General features: G+C 39.4%; 1 protein-coding gene across 1 annotated transcript in view; it reads right to left on the reverse strand.

Annotated features, from left to right (window-relative positions):
* Nucleotides 1–12,785: 12,785 nt before the first annotated feature.
* TAFA1 (TAFA chemokine like family member 1) overlaps nucleotides 12,786–25,071 on the reverse strand; it is a gene marked incomplete at both ends in the record, with an annotated part of 212,282 nt that continues 199,996 nt past the window's right edge. Inside the window, 4 exons of the mRNA XM_082768454.1 lie at nucleotides 12,786–12,850; nucleotides 15,048–15,116; nucleotides 16,644–16,695; nucleotides 17,121–17,245. Of these exons, the coding sequence (XP_082624580.1) occupies nucleotides 12,786–12,850; nucleotides 15,048–15,116; nucleotides 16,644–16,695; nucleotides 17,121–17,245 (311 nt within the window). The remainder of the gene's footprint in view (nucleotides 12,851–15,047; nucleotides 15,117–16,643; nucleotides 16,696–17,120; nucleotides 17,246–25,071) is intronic.

Consider the following 25,071-nt stretch of genomic DNA (forward strand, 5'->3'; position numbering starts at 1 on the left):
GGTATATCAAAGTAATTCCCACTGTACATATGTACATTGAATAAAGACTCTTTTCTTGGGGCTTGGCAGAAAATGGTGGCAAAACTTCTTGCAGAGATCTGAATGCTCTCTCCCTTTTGCCTTTAGCCCACTTCCCATGCAGAGGCAAAGTCAAAATGCATGTGAATGTATTGCAGACATGCTCTTGCATGCTATGGGAGTAACAGGAGTGGGATGGGTAGTATCAGTGCTGACTGGCACATCCATAGCATCACTGCCTTTCAGGTACAGCTCTGGTCTGCAAAACTTTACAGCCCTGCCAGCTTGCAGTGCCCTCTCCTCACTTTCTTCAAGGACCACACATTGACCAACACAGGATTACACTTAATTTGTGTTGGACAAATGGTGCCAATGTGTCAGGGAGGTGGTGCCAACCTCCCTGTGGTGGTATGGTAACATCGTCCCTGGCACAGTGGGACATGGAGGATGTCTGACCACAGAGTAATGCTGACAGAAGTGACTCTCATCTTCCCAAGAGCTCAATCTGTCTGCATGAAAGGAAAGGTGAGGAGGTGACTCAGCAGGAGCTATCAGCCCGAACAGGAATTGAGCAGGCTGTGGAGAGCTGGCCTTCAACGCTGAGGCAGCTGGAGCTGAAAGAGAGCATCACCCGTCTCTGTGAGGCTTTCCTTGCTGCTTAGCCCGCTGAAACATCTTCTCCCTCAGGCTAAGTGGTTCATGGCTCTCGGCTCATTGCTGTTACAAGACATTTATGTTTCACGGCAGATGGCCTACTGCACAACTTGTTCCTATCTTTTTTTTTTTTTTTTTTTTTTTTTTAAAGAAAGAAACAACCTACAAAACATCTAAGGTAGATCAGCCAGTAGCAGTTCTGTCTCGGGCAGCTCTGGGTTGAGACTTTACTATTACCCCACATCTCTTTAAAGAAAATGAAAAAAAAAAAAAGAAAAAAGGAGGAGGGGGGGGGAGATTATTTCCATATGCATAAGTTTTGTCAGGCTTTATAGAATATCTGGCTCATATTTTTAAAAGACCAAAATACGATGTCACAAGCAACTTTTGAAAACCTAGCATTTCCATTAAAATTCAAAATAATGAGTGAAAATATCCACAAGGCACTACAATCCTTTCTAACTGAATGCATGTAAATGCAGTGACTTTAAGCTTCACCGCATGGAATTTGACCTTGGCACAAAGGATGGCATTTCTCCACCTGCTTTCTGACCCGTACCTTTTCATACAATTCGTAGATTTAATTTACAATGTATTTCCATATACAGAGGAAAAGTGCTACAACTTTATCTGTCCATAGAGTCCCAGCAGTGTCAGCTTACCAGATGTTCCTTACTCATTTAAGCAGTACATTGAGCTTTGCTCAGTACAATAATTTTAAAATGCAAAGAGTATGGGGACACATAATGAAGAGTTAAAGGTAGTGGCTGTAAGGGTAAAATGTTGCAGAAGAAGATCTATTGCAGTGTGTCCAGCTGCATTACCATAACTGTGGGTATTAATCGCAGTGCAAAAACCTTATAGGTCACTCTGAGCTGTAAATTATATTTTGATTTCTTTTCTCAAGGCCAGCTACCTGATCAATAACCTTCATTTAAAAATAGGACCTCACTGCAGACAAAGTCTTTATTTTGACTCACAGCCCAGTGATCACCAGGTCGGTTTTGCTGCAACAGTGATTGTAACTGGCTCTGCAGTAAGAAGGCAGCTTGCAACCCATTTCACCAACCTGTACAAGACCTGGTGAGAGCCATTTCCCCTATCCCCAGCATTGCCTCTGAGCACAAAGCTGCCATACTCATGGCTGGGAGACAAAGTGTTTCTTGCTGCATGTGAGGGAAGGTGTGAAGGTCAGTTTTTGTAGACATATACCCTCGTACCTCTAACAACAGACCTGAGTATTCAGGGAAAGACTCCTTTGTGTAGTTTTCTGATTTTCGGTCCATTTCTGTCCAGCCCTTGCTCCCTGAAGTAGTCTGGCCTGGGCCAGGCATCACCCTTGGAGTGGATATGTGCAGTGCAATCTGTAGGAGCTCTGAAAAGGGCTTTGGTGAGTGCCATGTGTTGGAGCAGGGATTTAGGGAGTAGTACTACTTACAGGCTGAGGGGCAATCCCTGACGAGCGTTCATTTAGCCCCCTTCCTCAGCAGAAAGGCTGGAGGTATCCCTACCCTTTGTAGCAGCAGAGCAGACCAGCACAATGGACTTGAAGGGGTTGAGGGATATCAATGACAGCTCCTGAAGGGTGACCTGAGCATGCTGAATGATGCTAGTGACACTCCAAGGTGTGCACCATATGCTGAGTAGCCATGGCCAGGTTCTACTTCACTTCAAAACAGACTGCATGGCAAAGAATGGAAGGAGAGTTTTCAAAGGCAAGAGCATCGATAATCCCTGGAAAACCTTCTTGAAATAGAACAAGCTTAGTGGAAAAAAATAAAATAAAATCTTGTTTTCACCCAGTTCACACACACACAAAATCATGTTTTTTACCAGTTGAAAGACAACTCCCAAGCCCATGTTTCCTATAGAAACTGAAATCTAAGAACTCCACATAGTTACCTGAGTATTTACCGCTTAAGAAATGTTGGAGCTCTCTATTGGGTTGTGAGCTTATTACACTTTAAAATATGTTCTTCTGCCCTCCAATAAGTTACTGAAAAAGTGAAAAATTCTCAATCATCTTATTCAAGTTTGCAGTAAATTATTTTTGCTATATATTTACAGCAAGGTCAAATTTTTCTCCCCGAATTTTCTTGCATATAATTCATTTGAATGGAGTGGATTCTGTGTCAGCTTTAATCTTTTAAATGCATCTTATGTCCAAATTATAAATCCTGGAAAGGAGTGACCTATAACAAATTCTTAACCACAACTATATTGCTGAACAAATATACTTCTCTAATATGCAAACTGTTAAATGTTTTCTTATCATACTAAAAGTGTGAATTAAATTATAATATGATGAAAAAGTAGCAGTTTGCAGTAATTCCAAATGTGGCAAATCTTCAGTAGTGCATAAAATTATTCAGTGAACTGTGGAAAACATCAGAGCAATTCTAGCCTTAAAGCTTTTCTTCCAACAACCAAAAAGTGCCAAAAACAAGCAAGCATAGCTAAGCATTTCATCTTGGAAGCAGCTTATTGAATTAATAAGACAAGTCAATTAATGTAATGCTCTGTTGCTTCAGGATAAAACATGAAAAGGAAAAATATGGAGCTGTTTACTGTAGTGAGATCAAGCAACCATGAAGTCTATAAAGCTAAAGTTGCTCATTTCTCTAAATCCTAAGGAAATCATCAGCATAGCCATTGTACACACTCTCTTTGTTTGTAAGTCATCTGTGAGATGTAGATCTTCATCTGTCCATACACTGGTTTTAATATCAATTTATTCCTCTTACGAGTATTTTATTTTCTTCTATACTGCATAAACTTTAAAATGAATTGTCAATATAATTCACACTGCTGGATGTTTGGCTACGCTTGACGAGTTTACACGTGTATCAGTCAGTGCATCTTGATGCTAAAATGTGAGGAAAGTTACTGCTGAGGCGAGCAAGGTATTTTGGGTGGGTTTTACACTTCCAAACTCAGTTTAGTCTCTGCATTTTACAGCAGAGAAGAAAATTGAGAGCTGCAGGTAGAAACCTTCTGTATTTCAGCAGAGCAGTCTGCGTTTCAATCATGGCAAGGTTCCGATAAATTGAAAGTTAAGGTTGGTAATCTTTGCTTTCAGGTCAGTTCAATTTTCATTTAACTTAATGTTAGGCTTGTATGTGCTCGGAAATCCAGATTCTAGGTGTCTGTGAAAAAGTGTCTGAGAAGGATGGAGTCAATCACTGATGAGCAAATGGTTTTCCTATGTAATAGGCAGTATCTTCCCAAAAATCCTTAGTATGCAAACTTTGGTTTTGAGTTGCTAAGTGATAATAATCCTGATCAATAACTTGTTGTGAACTCACGTTTTTCAGTTCTTATGCCCCAAACCACTGCCTTTGATTGCAAGGCACCAATTAGATCAGTTTAAATAGGGCTGCTGCAGGTTAATGAGGAATATAGCAAGCAACAGTCTCTTGGTAGAGTTGAGTGCTTCAATTATTCAGGCATAAGATGACTTTCATGCCTTACAGCAATATATGGAGAACAAGTCTTCCGTAGCTACTCTGTTCAAATTCTTTCGGGAGCACAAATGCAGCAGCAGAAAGGTGTAAACGAAAAGCAGAAGCTCACTGACCAGGTCTACACCTACTTTGTGTAGTTTGGGTGGCTTTTGAGACTCCTTTGCAGGTCTCAAGACTGTAAACGGTATATCTACAGGAGGTGCTTCAAGGTGGAGTTTCTGTAGTGTCCAGGTAGATGTGTGGAGAATAAGGGGAGGACCACAGGGGCTAGAAATGTATGACAACTATGTACTAAGCTGTTTTTAAAGTTTTGGTCTGCTCTTCCTTATTTTACCCCTATGTCTTGAACAGCACTGACAGTAAGAAATCCTGTCATCCTTATTTTTCTTTGTAGCTTTATTGCAAGACAGAGAAAGGGATGTATCCCTTCATAATTATAATCCCATCATAAGCGTTTTTGTAGGTTGTTGTTAGAGACACTGTTGAGATGTTATTATTGAGAAAAGATAATGTTGCAGATTTGAGAACTTTTGAGGACTGTCTCTAACTAAAAGGCCTCGCAGATCATATATAATGAGCAGTCACAACTGCCACAATACAAATAATTATTGAGGAAAAAAAGACATTTTTAATTCAAGAGGGGCCTATAAAGCAACATTGCGAATTGTGGGTCTGTCTAATCCACTTTTGAAGGAAACAGGTGTACTTTGGCCGAAAACAGTCTTCAGCCCTTACCACAGAGTCCTCTGGAGTGAATACAGTAACTTTCAGTCTGGAGAATCTTTCTAGGGATTAGGTAATCTTTGTATGTATCTAACTTTGACTTTGCTCGTCTCCATCTTTTACCTAACCTTTCTACTCAGTGGTGAAATTTTGCTGTACCCTCAGTTGAGGTGAGTGACTAAAGGATAAAGAGAAGCATTAAATATTAAACCACCTAATGCGTATTTTAATTTGTAAAATATATGAATGCCTGGAATACAAATTCAGAATTTTCTGTTTCATTTGGTGTTGCCCAGGGATAGCACTGACTGGAAGATGCTACTTGGGGGAGCATTGCAAAGTAGAAACTGTGGGGTAAATGGACACAACAAATACAAGAAGAAAATGGCAGGTTTGTGCCTACTATTTTGAAATCTCCATTGAATTGTTCTCAAATCAGAGAATTAGAAAAAGATTGCAGAGCTGTAAACACATTCAAAGTTGTCCGACTGGAAAAGATGGGATCTAAAAAAGGTGTTTCGGTTATGAGGGTATGCTGGAATACTCTTTTATAATCCCACGGTGAAGCAAGTCATGAGATTAGCTTTGCTGAATAAGACCAATGGGATTTTATCATCTGTCTTGCTTTCTATGTCAAGTAAAAGAATAGGCTTTTGTGCAAGCAGAATATAATTTTTACTGCCTAGGACAGGATGGAAGCAGGCTGAAAAGGAGATAGGCTATAAAAATATTTAGAAATCAGTGGCTGAGGGAGTAGGAAAGCTTATAGAAAATGTGAAATTTTTGTAATAATCACATCTCAGCACAGCTGGGCAGAAAAGAACAGTGTTGGCGTGTAACACTTTTAGGACTTGTACTGGAGATTTCTCCCCTCACTCCCACCTCCTTTTCTAAATCTTCTCTTAAGCCAACTCAAAAAAAAAAAAAAAAAAAAAAAAAAAAAAAAAAAAAAGACGTAAGGGCATACCAATTAGGGTAACTGTTTATCCACCTTTTTGCTATTAAGTCACTGTTTGGTGCTGTATTGATCCCATCAGTTCTTGGAAGTCAAGGTCAGAGGAAAATGAAGGAAAATGAATGAAGTATTCACTGAAACTGCTTCTTGAAGGCACACATCAGACTGTGATGCTATTTTTGTTGTATTAGCAGGTGCTACTTAGTTTTATGTACCTTTGAGAGTCTGGTGGCCAAGCTGAATGGAAGAAAATAGCCAAGCTGCTTGAGGAAAAACATTGCAGCCTGATCATTCCTCTTGAGCAGATTTGAAGACATATCCTACCAAAATCTGCTGAAAAATCAGGAAATTGTAAAAAATAGACTCTGGTGCTGTGTTGGAAAGTCATAAGTGCAATTATCACACATATGTATCAGTCAAATTCAGGCTAGGCTTCAAGGGAGACACAAACCTGCTTACACTGGATACAGTGCAGCCCGTTTTGTACTATGCACTCGGTGCTAAATGTTAGATTTGCCACTGCCAGAATTAAAGGAAAGCTGGAGGGTGCCTGGAGGTAGCACTGAGAGGTAGCAACGTCTCTATGATAGGTCTCCTTCCCTGCTTACATTCATTACAAAGTCTTTAATGGGTCTCAAGGTGACCGATCAGTTACTGCTCCAGAAGCAAAGCTAATGGAAGATTTGACTAAGGGCTTGAATTCACTGGGAGCCAAGTGCATTTTGTCTTTAAGGATTTTTAGCTGATCTTCAGCATTAATTCAGAATTGAGGTTCTTTAGGTTGCAGAGTGCTTTGAAGGTTCAAGCTTTGTCTCAAAGATGCTTTCAGGAAAGATTTTTTTTTTGATGCAGAGGAAGGGCACAGAGTCTGTAGGCTTCAACCTGTAACATTTCCTAAGTGTGGATCTGCTTTACATCAGTGTGTGTGAGATACTAATAGGGCTTTGGGGACTTGGTACCAGATTTATAAAAACTCTGGAGTCTTTACTTGAGATACCATGTTATCTCTACAAATCTGGCTAGCAGAGTCTTTCAGAAAGAAAATGTAATTGAAAGAGTAACAGGGAAAAAAAGCCCAGACAAAAACTAGCACCACTGTGCTTGGATCCCAAATGCTGCATTTAATAGCAACTTGGGCTGTTCTTCATTCTCTATCTCAAGTCCAAGACAAGTGTGATCAAATCAACAGCGACACATTTTTCTGTTGCAGAGGCATAAATTGATGGCAATGCCACAATGATCAGTGTGCCAAGTTCTCTATACATGACTGTAGAAGATGCAACAAAGAGGATGGGCTCAGTGAAGGTGAGGAGCTGATGATTAGGTCCTCTGCTGCAAATAAAGTACCAGCAGCTGCTGCTTCATGCACAGGAGGGCACAACTGAGATGGACCCTGTGGTCTTGAGCTGGGGCTTGCTGCTGTGTGGAGCACAAGTACAGGGAGCTTCTGGCATAGCAGCAGCAGCCAGGTTGGGCTTCTGCATTCCAAAGTACTCAGGAAAAAGGAAAATAAAGGTCACATAAATCACTGCTGTTTGGGGGAACAGCTCCCTGAATTGGGTCTTGACAGCACAGCTGCTTTTCTTTCGTTTGTGGGGTAGTACCAGTGGAAAAGGACTAATAGAGATGGATGAAAATAATTAAGTGGTGTGAAAGAGAGGGGATGAGATGAAATGAAAATGAAATGAAATAGGAAATGAAGAGGAATGGCAGGTGGGAGGAAGAAATTGCACATTCCCCTCAGCAATATTTTAGGTCATAGGTAGTTTGCTTCAAATTTAGGCGGGCCTCTAGATCTCATTTCTAACTGAATCAAGGACAGCCATCTGACAAAGAAAGCAGATGAGAAATGATCAGCAGCAGGTCAATAACCTGATGCTCAAACATGTCTATTTTTAATGGTCATACAAATTCAACCACATTGCTCATTAGTGGGAAAACAAAAATAAACTGACACTGAGTGTTGGAGGAAAAGACACCATTCCCAGGCCTGTGATGTGGGAAGGACCTCTGTACCTTTCTGAGTTTCATTCTAGATTTAGGGGTACTTGTCAAGCAACAACAATAATAATATATATATATATATATTTAAGATGTGCCAAGTGTTCCCACAGATGAATATATCAAAAATAAAGATGTTACTTCCATGACTTAGTTTCTGTGTGTAGCATCTTCTTCCCCAGTGGTGATGCTCACATTTTTCTGTTGAGTATGTTATTTGTGCTTTTTGTTGGCTGGTTCTGGCACTCTCAGCAGCTTCTGTTCAGGAACCATAAAATCAAACCAGGGTAGGACTATGTCACTGTCCCTATGGGAGCAGGAGATGTTGGAGCAGGTCTAGTGGTGGTCTTTCATGCATGAGTAGTTCGCAAATCTCAGCTGAAGGAAGTCACCTTCAAGCTGTGTGGCTTGAAGTGCTGGCATTTGCACACGATTGTCTACACTTGACTGCAGGCACCCTAATTCTGCCCCCTGTGACCCAAGCTGAAAGCCAGGGCCTGCTGCCCGTGAAGTTTCACTGACGCGAACTTTGGATGAACCGTCTGTGATGCTGGCCCAGAATCTGGGAGTCCTCAATTCTACTGCTGGTTCTGTTGCAATTAAAAAAGTATAAACTCGGGCAGGTCTCAAGTCTTGTGAGTCTCAGTTCCCTACTGCAAAGCAGAGGATTCGGTTTCTTTTCCTCAGAGCGGCACAGTTGTATAAAGTATAAATATTTGCAGAGTTAAGTGTTTTGACTGTGTGAGTATTTTGGAGAAGACACCATAAATATGTGTCAGGCCTATGATCCGAATTCAAACCGGTGAACTAGAAAAAGTGTTGACAGCCTTAAACCAACTGCCCTTTACACACATCCCCTTCTGTCTACCTGAAAGATTATTTGGGGAATGTATTTCTATTTCTCTCTGACAAAAAAAAAAAGAAAAAAAGTAGAATACCAAGCAAAGAAGCATGACCCATTTCTTTGTCAGGCAAGCTCTAAAACCTGCTTGCTGGGATGTAACTGAGGTAGTGAAATAAGAGAAGCTCACATTAGGACACAATATTCATCCTGTTACTAAAAGAGTAACAAAGACTGCCACCTTCAGATGAAATGGATATGCTTTGAAGCCAAGGTAGGTTTATCTCTTCCACAGCTCCTCTATCATTTATAATTATATTTGACCATACAGTGAATGGGAAAAGTACTGCTTTCCTCTGACAAAGTGAACATGAGTAATGCAATACTGGTGGCAAGTGAGGAGAGTTTGGAACAGAGCTAATCAGTTTAGAATAGGGAAATATACAAGCAATACACTGCTGAAAATATCTGCACACTATGTTAATGGTTGATCAGTAGGTCTAATAGGAGTATCACTCATCATAAACCACATCAGTCACCTTCAGTATTTTTTTCACAGGCCTCTCTTTGTAATACCAGGTTTTGGTGCACATCATCCTGTTCAAAACCACTGGCCATAGCACTCAACTGTCTCCATGGAGCATTTCTCTTTACATACAGCATGAAACATATTAAAAGCAATATCAAATCATACCACACTGAGCTTTTTATTACTAGAGATTTTTGGACAGAAACATGTAATCTAGATTTTTTTTTTTTTTTGAATCAATAGGCAGATGGTAGCTACTTTTTTTTTTTTTTTTCCCAGTATTTTTTCCAACTTTCACATTTTTGATTTACATAACTTGGTTTCACACATCTGAGGAAGAAACACTGATATAACTAAGTTTGTCTTTGAGGCATTTACAAATGTTTCATTTTTTTCCCCCCTTTACATCCTTTTGTCTTGACTTCTGCCAGAAACAGTAACTTTCTCTTCTGTTGATGTAAATATTTAAACATTGTGCAGAGGACAGCATGACTAACACATTTCCATGAGGATAGGGGACGCATTCTTTCCACTACTGGAACACATTGGGTTTCCACTGGCCAAGGTGAAAAAGCAGCTATGACATCTTCCCTCTACACACTGTATTACTGTGCATATCACTGAAATACATGATCATTGTGACTCCAGGCTGGTTGAATATTTTTATTATTGTTTTCAATTTGGTTCACTGAAACAATGAAGGTTAGCTGCATCCAGCTCTTAATTTGACTTCACGTTTTATTAGTCATTATTTCTGCAAAGGCCTTAATTCCCCTCTAAAACATTTTAATTAAAACAGCAATTTCTCAGTGCCGCACTTCATGAGCAGATTTTGCAGCAACTTCAAAGAGACACAGATGTTTACTGAATTTGGTGTGGTGGTATTTGAGGCTGCCTACTGGCAAAGAAAGGATTCATAAACATCTTTAGGAAACTTTACTGTGGAAATGACAACATTTCCTTCTCATATTTTAGCAAGTCTAATATTTCCCAGTCTTAACAGGCGTATTTCATAGACACAGGCATAAGCATTGTTATCTGCTCACGGTCTGAGCCATGTCGGATACACTGCTATGGGATAAACACTTCTCAATGGTGATATCTTGGAATTTGCCAAAGGGTACAAGATGCCATGGGCTAGTTTGTTGTGTGGGTGTCATCATTTAGAGCATCACTGGACTGGAAATAAAGAAACTCAAGTTTAGTTTTTGCCCAGTTTTCCAAAGACTGCTAATAAGATTTTGAATGGACATTTAGCTATTCAGAGACCATTGGTAAAGGGATGGTAACACTTTCTAGGTTTTAATTCCCCCTTATCTGGTAGCAGGGGATATCTCTTAGTGCAACGAGGGATTCCTAGCTCTAGAGGGTCCTTTCAAAGTGCTGTTCTAGCAAAAATAAGAAATGCTAAGGATTTTTTTTTGAAAGAGTTTCTCCTTATTTGTGCCAGGTGGGTTTGGAGTTGGTTTGACAATCTCATTTTGGGAGCACACCTGTTACTGGGTAATGAGGCAGGCAGTGGTCCCCACCAAATCGAGAGGATGGGACTAGGGGCATGCATCCATGGTAGACCATCTCTAAAACAGAGTGCAGGTATTTTCTGTGGCTCAGGCAGATGTCTGTGGCCAGAAAATACATGGCCTGACCAGCAGCGCTGCCAGTGGGGGCTGGGCTCCATATGGTAGGATCTGCAGCTGGTGGTGAGGTTTGTTTTATCTAGTTTTTCTGTGTGCAGAAAAGAGAAAAAGATTTTTCCCTGTACTTTTTCACTCTGTTATCTTTTTAAATAATAGAACTACTTGGAAGAAACATCTCCATTTCTGCCGTGAGCATCAGGCAGGGACCAGCACGGAAAGCCTGCATGGAGGATGGCGTGACATGTCATGTAGCTACTTTAACACACAATGTAATTACAGTGACAAATTTCTGCCTCTTGAAACATCAGGGACTGAAGTGGTTGCCCCTAAGGAGAAAGTAAGTTAGTGAGAGATTTTTGACCAATTCTGGGTTGGGAAGTGCAGCACTTCCTCTGCATTGGATTAAAAGTGATTAGCATGGCTGAAGGGCTCCTGTGAGAGACAGGTAAGCGGGCTGAAAGAAAATTGGACATATTAAAGAAATGAAGCTCGACTGGATAAAATGAGTGCTAGGCTTCTACATTCCTTTTTGATTTGGTAGCATTAGGTGTACTGAAGGGTGGGCTGTGCAGACTTATGCATGAAAGAAAGACACTCTTCCACATGAATAACCCCCCTGAAACTAATTGAACTGCTCAGAAAAGTGCTTGGGAATTTGAACTAGGCTTGCACATTTGAGCCCTCAGATTTGATCTTTCTTCAGCAACACAAGGGCCAGGCTGCATGGTGAAGAGCAATAGCTGAGCTAGGAATGTGAACACTAGGAGTATTCACGGTTAGTAGCTAAATGCCTCTGTGGATGCATCCTTGCTGAAGATCATCTCATCTCAGCCGAATTCACCTTAGTGAGAAACATTAAAATTAAACTGAAAGAAACCATTATTGTGGGATCAAAGCACACAGCCAGGCAAAGTGGGTGTGCCTGTGCACTTGAGCTGTCCACAGGGGCATTCTCTTAAGCTAAAAATGCTTGTTCGCCAATTGCAAATTGACTCATAAAAAAAAAATAAAAAAATGTAGAAGCCCTCTTGCATCTCAGTCTAGAAAGAGCTTTGTTGTTGTTTCAATGAATTAGTGAGCCAACAATGCAAAGCTTTGGAGTTGGTTACTGGGATTTTACTGCAGTCTCTATGAGCTATACAAAGTCTGAAGACATTGTACGTACAGTACATCTTTAATAAGAAGGGAGCTCACAGTCTACCAAACTGCCAAATAAACTTTTAATACATACTGTACTTCACTCAGTAGTTGTCCATTTCTTCTCCACAGAATATCTAACAGCTCTAAAAATATTTTCTTGGAAGAGGATAGAATTATCATTGTTATATATCAATCGAGTATCAAGTATGGTTATGAAGCAAAGCCAGCATGCTAGTATTGCACAAGGGGAAAAGCCTCCAGAACACAAAGTTGAACAACAAAATGCCCTTGAAATTCTACTGAAGGGAATGGAAAGCTCTGGATGCTGCATCGATAGGATTCGTGTAGCTCTTAGGCGTCCTTGTACCGCAGCAGGTTTGCTTTGCCTCTTCACTGCCACATTTCTCTCTGAAACAGGTAGGGATCTTCCAGACCATTACAATAAAGAAAAAAAAATTACAGCAGCTGCAGCAAAGTGTGGTACTATTCAATTTCTTGAAGAGTGAGGCTTTTATTTCAAAATATCATATATTAATATATATATATTTCTATATATATATATATACTTTAAGTGGTATAAAGTAAATTGTAGATCCAAACTTATACTGTTGTTTGTACTTCGTAATCTCAGAAACTTTACCAAAGGAACCATTTTCTTCATTTTTCTTTTCAGCTGTCAAAAATCAGGGGCATTATTTCCACAGAATACTCTCTTTCACACAGTAAAGCCACTGTTGTTGTCTGGTAAACAGTCAGAGTGCAAATAAGAAATCCATTTGGCTTGTAAATGCTGAGATGGTTTTCAACTTTTGATATTTTGTCCTCATAAATCAGCTGGGCTTTCACTGCCTGTGTGCAGACGTCGCTCTGTTAGGTCCTCGGGTGAATCTGCAGTAAGAAAATGTGAGAGTCAGTCATTTTAAATGTGCCAGCGGAGGAAAGAAAAAAAAAAAAAGACCTAAGCTTTGCAACACGTTGCCCTGCTCATTGTATAGCTGAGATCAAATTTCAATTTTATATTTTGTGTCTCTCTGCTCCTGAGGCCACAGTGATTTAAGGGTGTACAGAAGCAGGCCCCAAAGGAGCCCCTGCCCATGCCTCTGATCCTGGATTTGTGTGTGGTGCAGGAGATGCTGGCACAGCTGTGGGCATAAGGCCAAAAGCCTTCCATCTTCCCCTTCTTGGGGTGATGCTGATAGCTCCTGCTAGGCTGGGACATGTGGCTGGGCACCGCTTTCAGGTTCATTTACTCTCCCCCCCCTCCCTACTCATTGCAAGAGGGACAAGGTATGCCAGATGACCAAGGTAAGAGACTGGGAAGTCTGACCGACTCCATCCTCTCACCTCGGGTGAGATAAGATGGCCTGTGTAGCCCAACAGAGAGCGGAACCATCTCCCTTCATGACAAACACCACAATTGATCTAAGTGAGTGCACTAATGGCTTGAAGAGGAAACACCACCGCCCAGGGGTTTTTAAGAACAACCTACTAGAAGCAAAAAATGGCTCTCCTGAGGAGAGGCTTCCATTGCTTTCCCAAACCGATACACGCAAATGAATGGCAGAAGGAGTCCAACACTTTGTTAGATGATTAGGTCAGCAATGAAACTCATATTGACTTGAATATGAGCAGGCTTAGGCATAATAGGGGCTACATATTATTAGCTAAGCGCTAGGTGATATGAAGAAATGCTACAGTAAGTCTCATGGCAAGAGATATTTACTATTTTGTGCTCTACTACTTTGAACTGACCTCTTAATTATAGAGACTGTTATTGCAAAAATAGAAGGGTTTCTTCTTCCTTTCTTTAAAGAAAGGAAGGTGGGCTGCAAGGGAGGGTGCAGGCCATGAGGCTGCTCCCAGCTGAGCTGCTGTGCCAGTCCTCAAATGCTGAAGGCTTTAATTTCCATCCTCCATGGTATCAGCAGAAAAACAGCTTGTTGAAGCATTCGGAGGACTCATATATGAATGCCAGGTGTTATTAGTGTGGATTACTGAAAAAGCACATTTTGCCGTGCGCACAGGCTGGGCACAAAGCCCTGGGAGGAGCACTGCGCTCCTCAAGGGCCCTGCAAAGTGGTTCACAGAAGGCTGTGCATCGGCACCAGCTGCATGTCAAGAGCTTGTGGGGCAGTCCCTTGCTCAGACAGCAAGCCCCAAAACATGGGATAAGTGAAGATTCATGCTTTTGTGTTTTTCAGCAAGTCTGGTCCTCAAGGTGTTTAGGTGTGCTTGTGGGCACCACCTCCCAACATCCAGACTGAGACCATGTGTTCTCTTTCTCCCTGGTGCCAGCTGCTCTCCTGAAATGTCATGGCATGATCTCCAACCAAGTGCTCATACTGCTCTGAAAAAAAACCTCCAGACTTTCATAGAAATCTTTGAAATTTACATACTTAAAAAAAAAAAAAGAGTAAATAGGGATTCAAAAAAGGTTGAAACGGTTCCAAAAATAGAATTAAAAAATGTTTTTTTTCCAGTGTTTGTCACCTTCTCTGACTATCAATAGAAAACAGATCAATTTACAGGGGCTGTGAGCTTTATATCTTTGGCTTTAACAACTTAATTAGTGAGCTATATTGAAGGACTAAGCCCAGGAATAAATGCATGAAAAGGAAGGGATGGAGGCTATGCTGGCAAAGCCTTCACTGGATCTGCTGTCTGCATGCTGACACTACTCACTCCAAAGTAATATTAATTCTGACACTAATTACTCCTCAGAACCAATCACATAGAAATACACTGTAAAATTGCACACACTGTGTACATGTATTCATACATACATATACACATACATGTACACACATGCTTATATGTGATATGCATGATATGCTGTGGACCTTGAAGATAATAGGTATTTTAATCCTGTGAGTCATGAATGTGAATGTTTTCCTTGCCAGGACAGCAGCTGCCCAACAAAAATATATTTTGTGTAAGGAAAAGCCTTCATTAAAATAGTTTACAGCCTGTGGTGACTTGCTCTAGCTTTTTTTGGCTAATCACCACAGATATATCTAGGATGATGACTGATTTGTGTTGCTTCTTCTGCTTTCTTAACTTCCTTAACTACATAAATTAGACATACATTGCCCAATCTTGCAGCCTGGATTGGGATCAGTACAGATTATAGTGTAATCTCTTTCTCTGATGCCATCTGAAATGACAAAACAAAGAAAAAACATGCCTGTTTCAGGATCTGATTGCTTCTATTATTTTATATTTATGTTGCCCGACTTGACGCAGCAGTACGGACTCAAGCAAAATTTCAGGGATTATGAAGTAGGATTTTTTGCTTTGAAAATGCAAGAGACAGTTGCGCAGCTCATCATGTCATGTTGCCTTTGTCAGTTGGGCTCTGTAATGATATTTTAAAGCAACAAAGCAAAATTCTACTGGAAGCAGCACCATAAGGTATTCCCCTCACAAGCTAATTAAAATAACTCCTGTGGGTAAATGACAGAAATATTTTTTCAGTTATGAGCACTCTCTCTGTAAGTATTTAATTTAAATGAAATACAATAATGCATACTGAATAGATTGGACCATACATCTGCATATTAATGAAGCTGCTAAATTTCTAGCAATCACCTCTATCTCCTAGAACTACTTTATATGATGATGATCGGGAGAGTTAAGGGTAGGATAAGTTCACAGAAAAACAGCAAATGCAATTCCTAAATTATATAACTTGCAGACAGGCTGCAAAGCTACCACAGCATTGTAATTTAAATAGAAAGTATAACATACTTTATGTTTTTTATTGCTTCTTTAATATCCTTTTCTTCCATTTTAAATCCCTAATTTAGCGAGAAAACTGTTGCCTCACTGAAAAGGTCATATAGTAATTTGTTAGTTTTCCTGTATTTTTTGATTGCATTGCAAGGCACATACAGGAAGGGCACAATTTTAAGTGGTGGTGAGATTAGCTGTGCCAGGAGAAGGTGAAGTTGCAATACAAATCATTCACCATGGGATAAACCACATGGAGGGAAAGAAAAGAATTCAGAAGCCATGGGGATCAGCTTGGGTAAGATCTCCTTCAACAAAAGGCCTGGAAAATGTTAAAAATAATTACAGTTGAGACTGCAGAAAAACAGAGCAGAAAGGAAATCATGACACTAAATTTCCCATGAATTACTAGCCAGATATGAGTATGTAGAACTTTTTAATAAACAGGAAATAAAATCTTGAATATTCTGCTTTTTAAATTCTGTAGGTTTCAAAAAGTATTTTTCACTTTACTGAAAACCAAGATGCATTCATTCATGCAAAATATGTTTGAGTAGACAACGGTATAAAAAATTCAATCGTGGTGTGAAAACAATCTAATTAAAATTATTGAATACAGGTATAGGTGGCCATTTTATGTAAATGATTGTGAAATATTTGACAAAAGCAAAAAATAAAAAAAATATATTTTTGAAAAGATCTCCCCCCCGCCTCCTCCCCAAAGATAATTTCATAGTGGAAGAAGCTTAGCCACCTAACATTCTACCTTTGCTATTTGCACCCATATTGCAGCATTTTCTTGGCAATGCATGGTGAAAGTCACCGTCACCTGCTGGCCTGTTTTAGCTGAATCTTTAACATCTTGAAGATATGTTAATAATGCATATTTTGAGCAAGTCCACCCTCCATGGCAAAAAGTTGAATTTATACTGCAGGAGTCAGTGAGCCTTACGTGTGCCAATTGCTGATGGGCACACAGGGCTAGACCTAGTTTGCAGTAAGACCTGAAACACAGACAGTGAGCTGAGTCCTCAGCACCATTTTTTGCTACAAAGTGCCTGCACAGCTGCTACTACAAATGTGCCGTGGGACAGCCAAGGAATGCATACAGGATCCAATAGATCCCTTAGATCTTATGTTCTTCCTTTTAGCTACCAGAAAGGGACTCAGTCTTATAGACAATGTCTATAAGAATGTGACCTGGTGATTCAGTAGCTCTAAGCTGCTGGTTGCCAACCCTAGATTCAGCTGAGCAGCCTGAGTCCAAGAGTTTTCAATAGATCAGAGGCATTTTCTGGCTGGGAAGGTGTGCAGTGATCTTTGAGACATTTACAGCAGACATGATGCTGGAAAGATGTAGGTGTAGGTGATCACTATCAACTCCTCTTCCTGTTAAAACCTCATGGGTGTGGACAGAAAGACGACTTACTCTGGTGGTCTTGATTTTATTGCCAGTCGCACACATCCATCCAGAATTGTCAGGCAACGTCTTACATTCCTCTCCTTCTAGGCAGGGCTCCATCTCACACCACCATTTCCCAATCACTATTGAAGCTAAAAGATAAAAGACAACGATCACAGCAATGTTATAATGAAAATAATAATCAAATTATATCTCAAGGGGACAATGTTCTATTTAGGAGCATTATCTAAGCCCTTCATTTGAAATTTAGTTGCAAGGAATTCACATTTAATCAATTGTTTTGCATCAAATATTGTCCAGGACAGTGCACTGCTTGACACAGCTTCCTTACACAAAAGGCCTAATCTGTGAGTGACCAGTCTGATTTTTTTGTATGTAACAGAACAAGATAAGTTGAAATAGATTTCCCCCCAAATATTCTACAGGTCTTCAGGACTTGTAGCTCAAGGAACACTGGAATCAATGGCTGCTTTGCTACAGGTGGCTTTTTCTTCTACAAACCTGTGCATAATTGTTTGAACACAGACTTTCAGCTTCTGCAATATCCCATAGCAGGGAGTGCTACAACTAGAAAGAGAAGGTAAGGTATTACTCAACTGCAGGAGAAACTCGGTTTGTTGAAATGTGATTATGAATTTTATAGAAACCATATTGTCTTTAGCAGTTGATTTCAATTTCCAAATGCTTAACATTCTAAATAATAACAGTGTTTGGATCTTGTCTGAATTTAATCAGCATGTATGTTTACAACCTTGAGTGTATCTTAAATTAAATTTTATTTTTTTCCTTGGGAATTGGTATCTGTCCATAAACTTAACTGTATCTTAATGGCACTATTTTCTGGGGATTTTGATAAACTTTAGCTGACCTTGCAAATCGCAAATATTTGGGGACTGAGTGTCTCTGTCTGTCACTTGTTTTCCCTGGCAAGAATTAATTTCATGGTTGCACTTGTGACGCCTAACTGTCAAAGCTTCTCCCACACTCATTCAGATAAAAAGGCTTAACCCTTCTGTACCTCTCCTCATAGCTGCGTCAAGCCTGTAAAGTACCTTTGAAGCAGCAGACTACCTTGCATCACACCATTCAGCCCTGGAAAATGCCCCCTTGTGCATGGATTGATTTAAAGACATTTCAGAGTTTATAATTAAATTCTTGATTTATTTTTTATCTAGCAGCAATCCGATTATGCTTACGAAGTCCTAAGGAAACACAGAGACTTATATACACATGCTTGTACCCAAAGAAAGCCAAATACCATTTCCTTTAGGTAAGAATGTAACAGAATGAAATTATTTATATTGATTAAATAAACACTAAATCATGTCACATACTCAGAAAGGATTTTTTTTTTTTTTTTACATAAAGTTGGTAGTAAACTGAGGGAAATAAAAATGAGTAATATAGAGTGGGAAGTCCTGTGAAGAAGGTCAAGTATACTGTCACTAAACTTTAGTTTTATTTCTTTTACAGTGTGATAAAATTTTCCTTTGAAAACATGAAATCGCTGCTCCCCATATAAGCTGGAAAAACCACTTGCTGAGCAAGTTGACCTGAGCAGCGTGTGGTCAACACATTTAGTGGGCCGTACTGGAGGGCATCCAGCCCCATTAGGACAAACACACCAGAAAGAGAAGCAACATTGGCGGGCCAGCTATCTCTTTAGAGCTAATTAGCTCTAATAAAAGGTCACTCCAATTTTGGAGTCCAAATTAATATATCTAAAATAGGCCTTCACTTGGTATGTGATTATACCAACAGACCCACTGGATAGCTGTCCCAACAGGAATATACTTTTCACCTGTTGGGTTTACTTGAAACACAGGCAGTAAATATTTTGGTTTTACAAGCTCATTTGTTCTGAATGAAGATGTCAATAAGTTGGAGCAAACGAGTTAAACTCTCTGTTTTTTTCTCTCCTATTTCTTCTCACAGCTTGTGCCTCATTTTTATCATGTAATATATCATTTCTCCATATGTAGAACACAAAAAACCTTTACACCTGCGCTTGCAAGGCAGTGTAATGATGCTATTCACACATCATTTTCAGAAGGTTATCATTAATGCTGCTAACAGTGAAGAAAAGAGATCTCTCTCTTTGCTATGCTTGAAAAGGCACATGAGGCTGAATCTGCACTCTAATAATAGATTGTGCAGTGGGCAAACTGAAAACTCTACCCTGCTAAATACAGGCCCTCACAGCAAGCATCAGAGCAGAGCATCCTCAGAGTGCTTTAGGAGAATTTGATGATATGGAATCAAAAGCAATGATCATATTTATTTATTAGTAGCAGTGCTGTAGCATTACTAACTGTGGAGAAATATCCTAGGATGCTAGTTGCTAAAGTCCACAAAACTAAATTCCCTGGCACAGAGAGGTTGCAATGTATTCAGAGATAGGAGAACACACTGACAGGCAGCGTGGGGAAACAGTGCTGCTCATTGTGATTACAATGATCTAACTCCTCATTGATGTTGTTCCTAAATTCAGCCCAAGCATCTGGTATTGACCCCAAAGAAAAATCAAACACAAAATGAGCGCTGAACCCTGATGTCAACTCTTTCATCTACCAGCATGCAGCTTTTAGTGTACCGATCCATTTGTGATCACAGTGCAGGTACAATCACAAGGAAGCCCTCCCAAGGGTCCAGCACCCTCACAGCTCCCTAAGCAGTACAGCTGGGCTGAGGAAAAGGCTCCTTTTTAAAAGGGAAAACTGAGGTCTTTTGCAGATGAAAAGCACCAATTTGTTTCTAATACGTAAGTGGGCAAAGTTCTTTATAAGTCTGAAGCACTACAAAGCTTACTGTGGTCTTGTCCTCAGCACCACGCTGTGGCAGGGGCATCTAGAGCCAGATGAAAATTATTTCCTTTGAGTCCTGTGTTTATAGGTTTTCACTTCTATTAAGAGCCTTTTAATCTTTAGGACCAGCTATCTTCCTGGGCACTGCTGCTCCTTTGAGGTCTGCTCGATTTCAAAGTTTTACACCTCCAGCTCTGTTCAAAGAGGCAGGCAAAAGCTTTAAAATGAATCACAGGTGGCTGTGTTTGAGCTTAGGTACACCTGTATGGGGAGGGAGAGAAAAAAAACATCCTCTCTGGGGAGTACAGTGCAGTTTCACTCTGTTTAGGTGATGTCGCCCTGAGATGTGCTGAGGTGGTCGTGTGGGGAGAGATTTGTTAAAATTAAGGTGCTTTCCCTTGGCATGGTTTGTATTTGAAACCTCCAGGATCATGAAAAACCTGAGCTTCTTGGTGACCCAGGTTGCTAATTGTGGACAAGAATTACAGACTCCTGTTAGTCACCAGGCATTGCAGGCTGTGAGCGCTCACATCATTCTGAATTAGATGCTTGTAACATTTTGGAGCGGTTTTCATTGTGTTCTTTCTCACTGTCTGGGGAATACGCGAAGTGTAGAGTTTTTTCATGCAAGGCTGATTTGACTGAGACAGATACCCTCAGCCATGGGGAGAGAAAGAGGATATGATATAAAAGAGGCTTGACTGCTCCTGCTTCGTTTGTGTTATTTTTCCCCAGCTCCTGCTAGTGTAAATAAGGGATTGCTTATATCTAAGCTCTTTTCAAGAAAATGCATCTTTTATGAGAATATTAAACTTTAAGCACATAACTAATGGAGCTGGGGAGAAAGGAAACTTTCTTCTTCCTTCTTCTTCCTTCCTTTTTTTTTTTTTTTTTTTCAGTTCAATTCACACTGGATTTTTATCACCTTTGTTAGAGAAGCTATAGAAAAATTTTGATTAAAATATTTAACTTTTGATGCGTTTAGCTTGCATGAATTGCAGACAAAACAAACAAACAAAAAACCACTTAGTTGAAATGGCATTTTCTCTTCATGTATACCATCAGAGAAATAAAACAACAGATAAGAGATCTGGTAGTCAGATTCCATATAGGGAAAGAGCAACAGAAAGTTACGTTTGCTAGTGTTTACACAATTCTATCACATTTTAAAATGAATTTGTTCCCAAACAATGCCCAAAGACCCAGATGGCTGCAGGGAACTTTCTGCTTAGATTGAATTCAGTGGGCTTCAGCCTGCAAAGTTCATGAGATTCTTTGTGGGTTGCATAAGGGCAGTGACCGCTTTTTGACTTGTTCTTGTGCATCCTCTGTAGCACAAAGCTTGGGTGCGTGAAGAGGGCTGACTGGGGATATTTTCCCCTCAAATTTCATAGATAAATTATTCTATTACAGCATCACAATAAAAATGCACTTGAATGCCCTCAAACACCTACATCCAATCGGAGATCAAATTAATAAGGAAATATTAACCATTCGATCACCTTCCCCTTGAATCAAAAGATATTTGAAAAAAAACAAAACAAAACAAAACCAAAACTAAACAACAAAATAACAACAACAAAAAACACAGTTCATTTGATTAAAACGCCCTTGCTCTTTTAATCTCCCAAACTTGCTGAGTTTTACATTTCTCAGTCTTCATCTTCAAGTTCTTGCATTAAACTGCAGTTATTCTGTCCTTCAGAGCAGCAACTGACTGCTCTCTTACAGGTGATTAACAGGGCAGAGGGAGGTCTGGAAGAAAATGTGCACACAGCTCAGAAACTTGCAGGCACTTGCCTCAGATGTTTGCTGTGCAAGTGAGTATAAAGAATGCGAAGATTTTTTTGACAGATGCAATTCTCCTTTAACTTATCTACTTTTGTATTTAGGAAATTGCTTTAACAATATGACAAACATATATGACAATAAGTATAAAGACATCATATTTAACAATACAACAGTATGACAATACAGAATAATATATAAATTTAATTCATGTTTATGAAACACCCTGAAATATGAAACAGAGCAAAGTTTCATCATGCATTTTTCAACAGTTCAGAGGAAACATGCTATGTATGAAAATGCTCCAAGATTACTTCTGCATTTGCCATCACAAAGCCACAGCAGCTATCTCTTTTTGCCTGTGATAAAGTATACACATTTTGTTTATTTAGAAATAGAATACAAAGGAATAGAGAGATTAGACTGTGCTTCCTCCTGATCATAGGTATTGCGTTACTCCAAGGAATAAGAAACAGAGATCGTTTGCAGAACCAGTATGACACTCATTCAGGATGGGAAGGTTTTTACTGTAAGTGTAAAGCATTCCATTTTAATCTAGTTTCCACCAGAGAAGATTGATAATAATAAAATTTAAATAGAGAACATATTTCACAGATGCCAGCAGTGAAAAAGACTTTGTCAGTCTAATGAAAAGATATCAATTTTCTCCAATTTATTCAATAAATTGTAAGTCATTTTCTAAATGGATTAGATTAAAGGAAAGTTCAAACTCCCCGTGAGAGACTCTTGCACTGACGGAGACTTTTGGCAATAGAAATAGCACAGAGGTAGGTAAAACACTTCAGGCTTTTTTTTTTTTTTTTTTTTTTTTTTTTAAACCTGGTATAAGCTAGAATAGGAGTATCTGTATCTGTAGCCCTGTACTCACCTATTCCTTAGAAAACAAAATCTCAGAGAATTAAATGAGACATGTAGTTTCTCATATTTTATTGGGATGTCATGGGGTGCAGAATGAACTACAGGGGAGGGAACACACTTTCTAGGAGGATGAGAAAACCGGAGTGAAACAACATGTCCTCTGTGTATTTCATAAACAACTAAGATCCCATTTACTCTGGGAGTAGCAAAGCAGTAGTCTGATAGGTTAAAGAATAAAAATCCAAAACAAGATTTTGGGTTGAATAACACTGTCTAGGAGAAATACAGGATGTTTCCCACTGGGAGTCCATCAAACTACCTGCTTTAATTCAATCTTACTCAATTTTAGAAGCATCAATCTAATGCTCACCCAGTGTAATACTTTGCAGACTTTGATAACAGACCTCTAATAATGCTGGGAAAGCTGACATTTCTCCAGTTTAACATACAAGCAGAGTGCAATCAGTCTGGCAAGTGATGTCTCATATTTCCTAATTACCTCAGATCCAGTCTTGCGGAGTTAATTTAATATGTTTTAATTATAGTAAACATTAAAAAAAAAGAAGAAAGATCATATTAATTTTTTCTTTTAGAAACTTCTTTGCAACATTCTCCAGGTTCTTGAACAATGTATTACAGAGAATTTAAGCTTTTTGTTTTTTATGTTTTTTTTTTTTTTTTTTTTTTTTTTTTTCCCCCATCTAGACTTCTTGATTTTTCATTGCAGTATATTCAGCAGCCAGAATAAGATATTTTTAAGGGCATAATAAGTATCTGAAGAACTCTGTGGGCTGCACTAAATATACCCATAAAATATGAAAGGTTAAATAAGAGTTAAAGAGTCCCTGAACAATTTCCATTGAAGATCTGCATAAGCCACCAAAATTCAACAGCATGAGAAGGCTCACTAGAGAAAAAAAAACACATTGCCATTTTCTAACAGTTGGCATATTGGTAGGTAAATTGAAAAAAAAAAAAAAGACATGAATGTTGTAAATTTCTCTCATAACATTGAGATAGTGCTGGCTAATGGCCTGGGAATCAGAAACTCCTGAGGCTTCTATAATCGTGGTTCTGCTTCTGACTGTCTCTGTTACTATGGGTAAATCATCTTGTTGCTGTTCCAACTTTCCATCTGTAATATTATTTACTTGAGAGGAAGAGGTATTTTTGCATTGTTTCCTTGTATGTTCCTCTCTATCCTTACTGACCTGTTGAGTTTCATCACTTTGGGACTGACCTTTTTTCTGCATTTCACAACTAGAAGAAAGGTGTCTTGGATGGTAGCAGAGCTTCCTAGGTACTATGATAATAAAAAAAATAACATTAGATTTATGTGATGTCTGTCTGCTGCCAGGAGGTTTTTAAGCACATGTATGACTTTCAGAGATGGTCTGCTAAAGAGCAGATTTCATCCAAAATAGCTCAGAGCTTGCAAGGGAATTTTTAGTCCTCATGCTGCTCAGTCTGTGAGGCTTATATGCTGCAGCTTGTCATTTTTTCTGTGTCCCTCTCATTGCACCTTTGGAAATAAATGTTGCTCAAACATATGGCTGAGGGGCATCTGTAACAGAGGCAGGGCCATGGTTTCTCATGGGTGGCACCTTCATGGCAAGCGAATGTGCATCTTTACTTCCAGGAATGTATTAATAATGACAGTACTTAACTCCTCTGAGTACCTAAAAAGTGTGTACAGCTGTTCAGATGGAAAAGCTCTTTTTGTCAGCTTAGGTGCACAGGTAAACACATCCAAGTTTTAAGGAGAACTGTAGGGATTACTTAATATCTTCTGAGTTAGGTACATCTCAGAGATCTCACGTGGAACCTTTAACTTCTAGATTTTGGGAAGTCAGATTTGTTTCAGATACTCACAACTGAAATCCCAAATACAGCATGATCCACTAATTGGGAAAATACACAGCCTGACAACTGGCTCCCACCCCAGGACAGGTCTCACTTGCTAATAATGTACTCAAAACATATGTATATATATATATTTATTTATTATTCCACATGCCACTTAGCTCAGATATGTGCTTGATATTTTTCTCTGGCAGTTACAGATCACAGCTGATGTTTTAACTGAGCCTTTTGTGCATTACTTATCTGGAAACATATCTGGAAACTTGATTTCTAGAATGAATGACAGAGAAAGTCTTGACAAAACAGGTTTCTGTAGATATATGTGCCAGAGAAGAAGGAAATGAAATGATGAAATAAATCATCATTGATAAATTTGTCTCCACAGAAGCACATAATGTTTTCTATGATTTTCTGGAGTGCTAGGACACAATCGTACTTTTTTTCTTGGTAATTCTTGAAGTTGTGCACAGCAACATACATCTAAAGCAAGCGTGGAGTCACCCACCCTTATTTATAGTTTTATGCATGTGAGTTTATTGCTGATTGACATAACCTCATTGCAAAGAGAGTGGGTCACTTCAGAGCAACCTGATGACACTAATGAGTGCTAATGAGACTAATGA

Source organism: Aythya marila, assembly GCF_965140915.1.
Source record: "Aythya marila genome assembly, chromosome: 10".
Taxonomy (NCBI): domain Eukaryota; kingdom Metazoa; phylum Chordata; class Aves; order Anseriformes; family Anatidae; genus Aythya; species Aythya marila.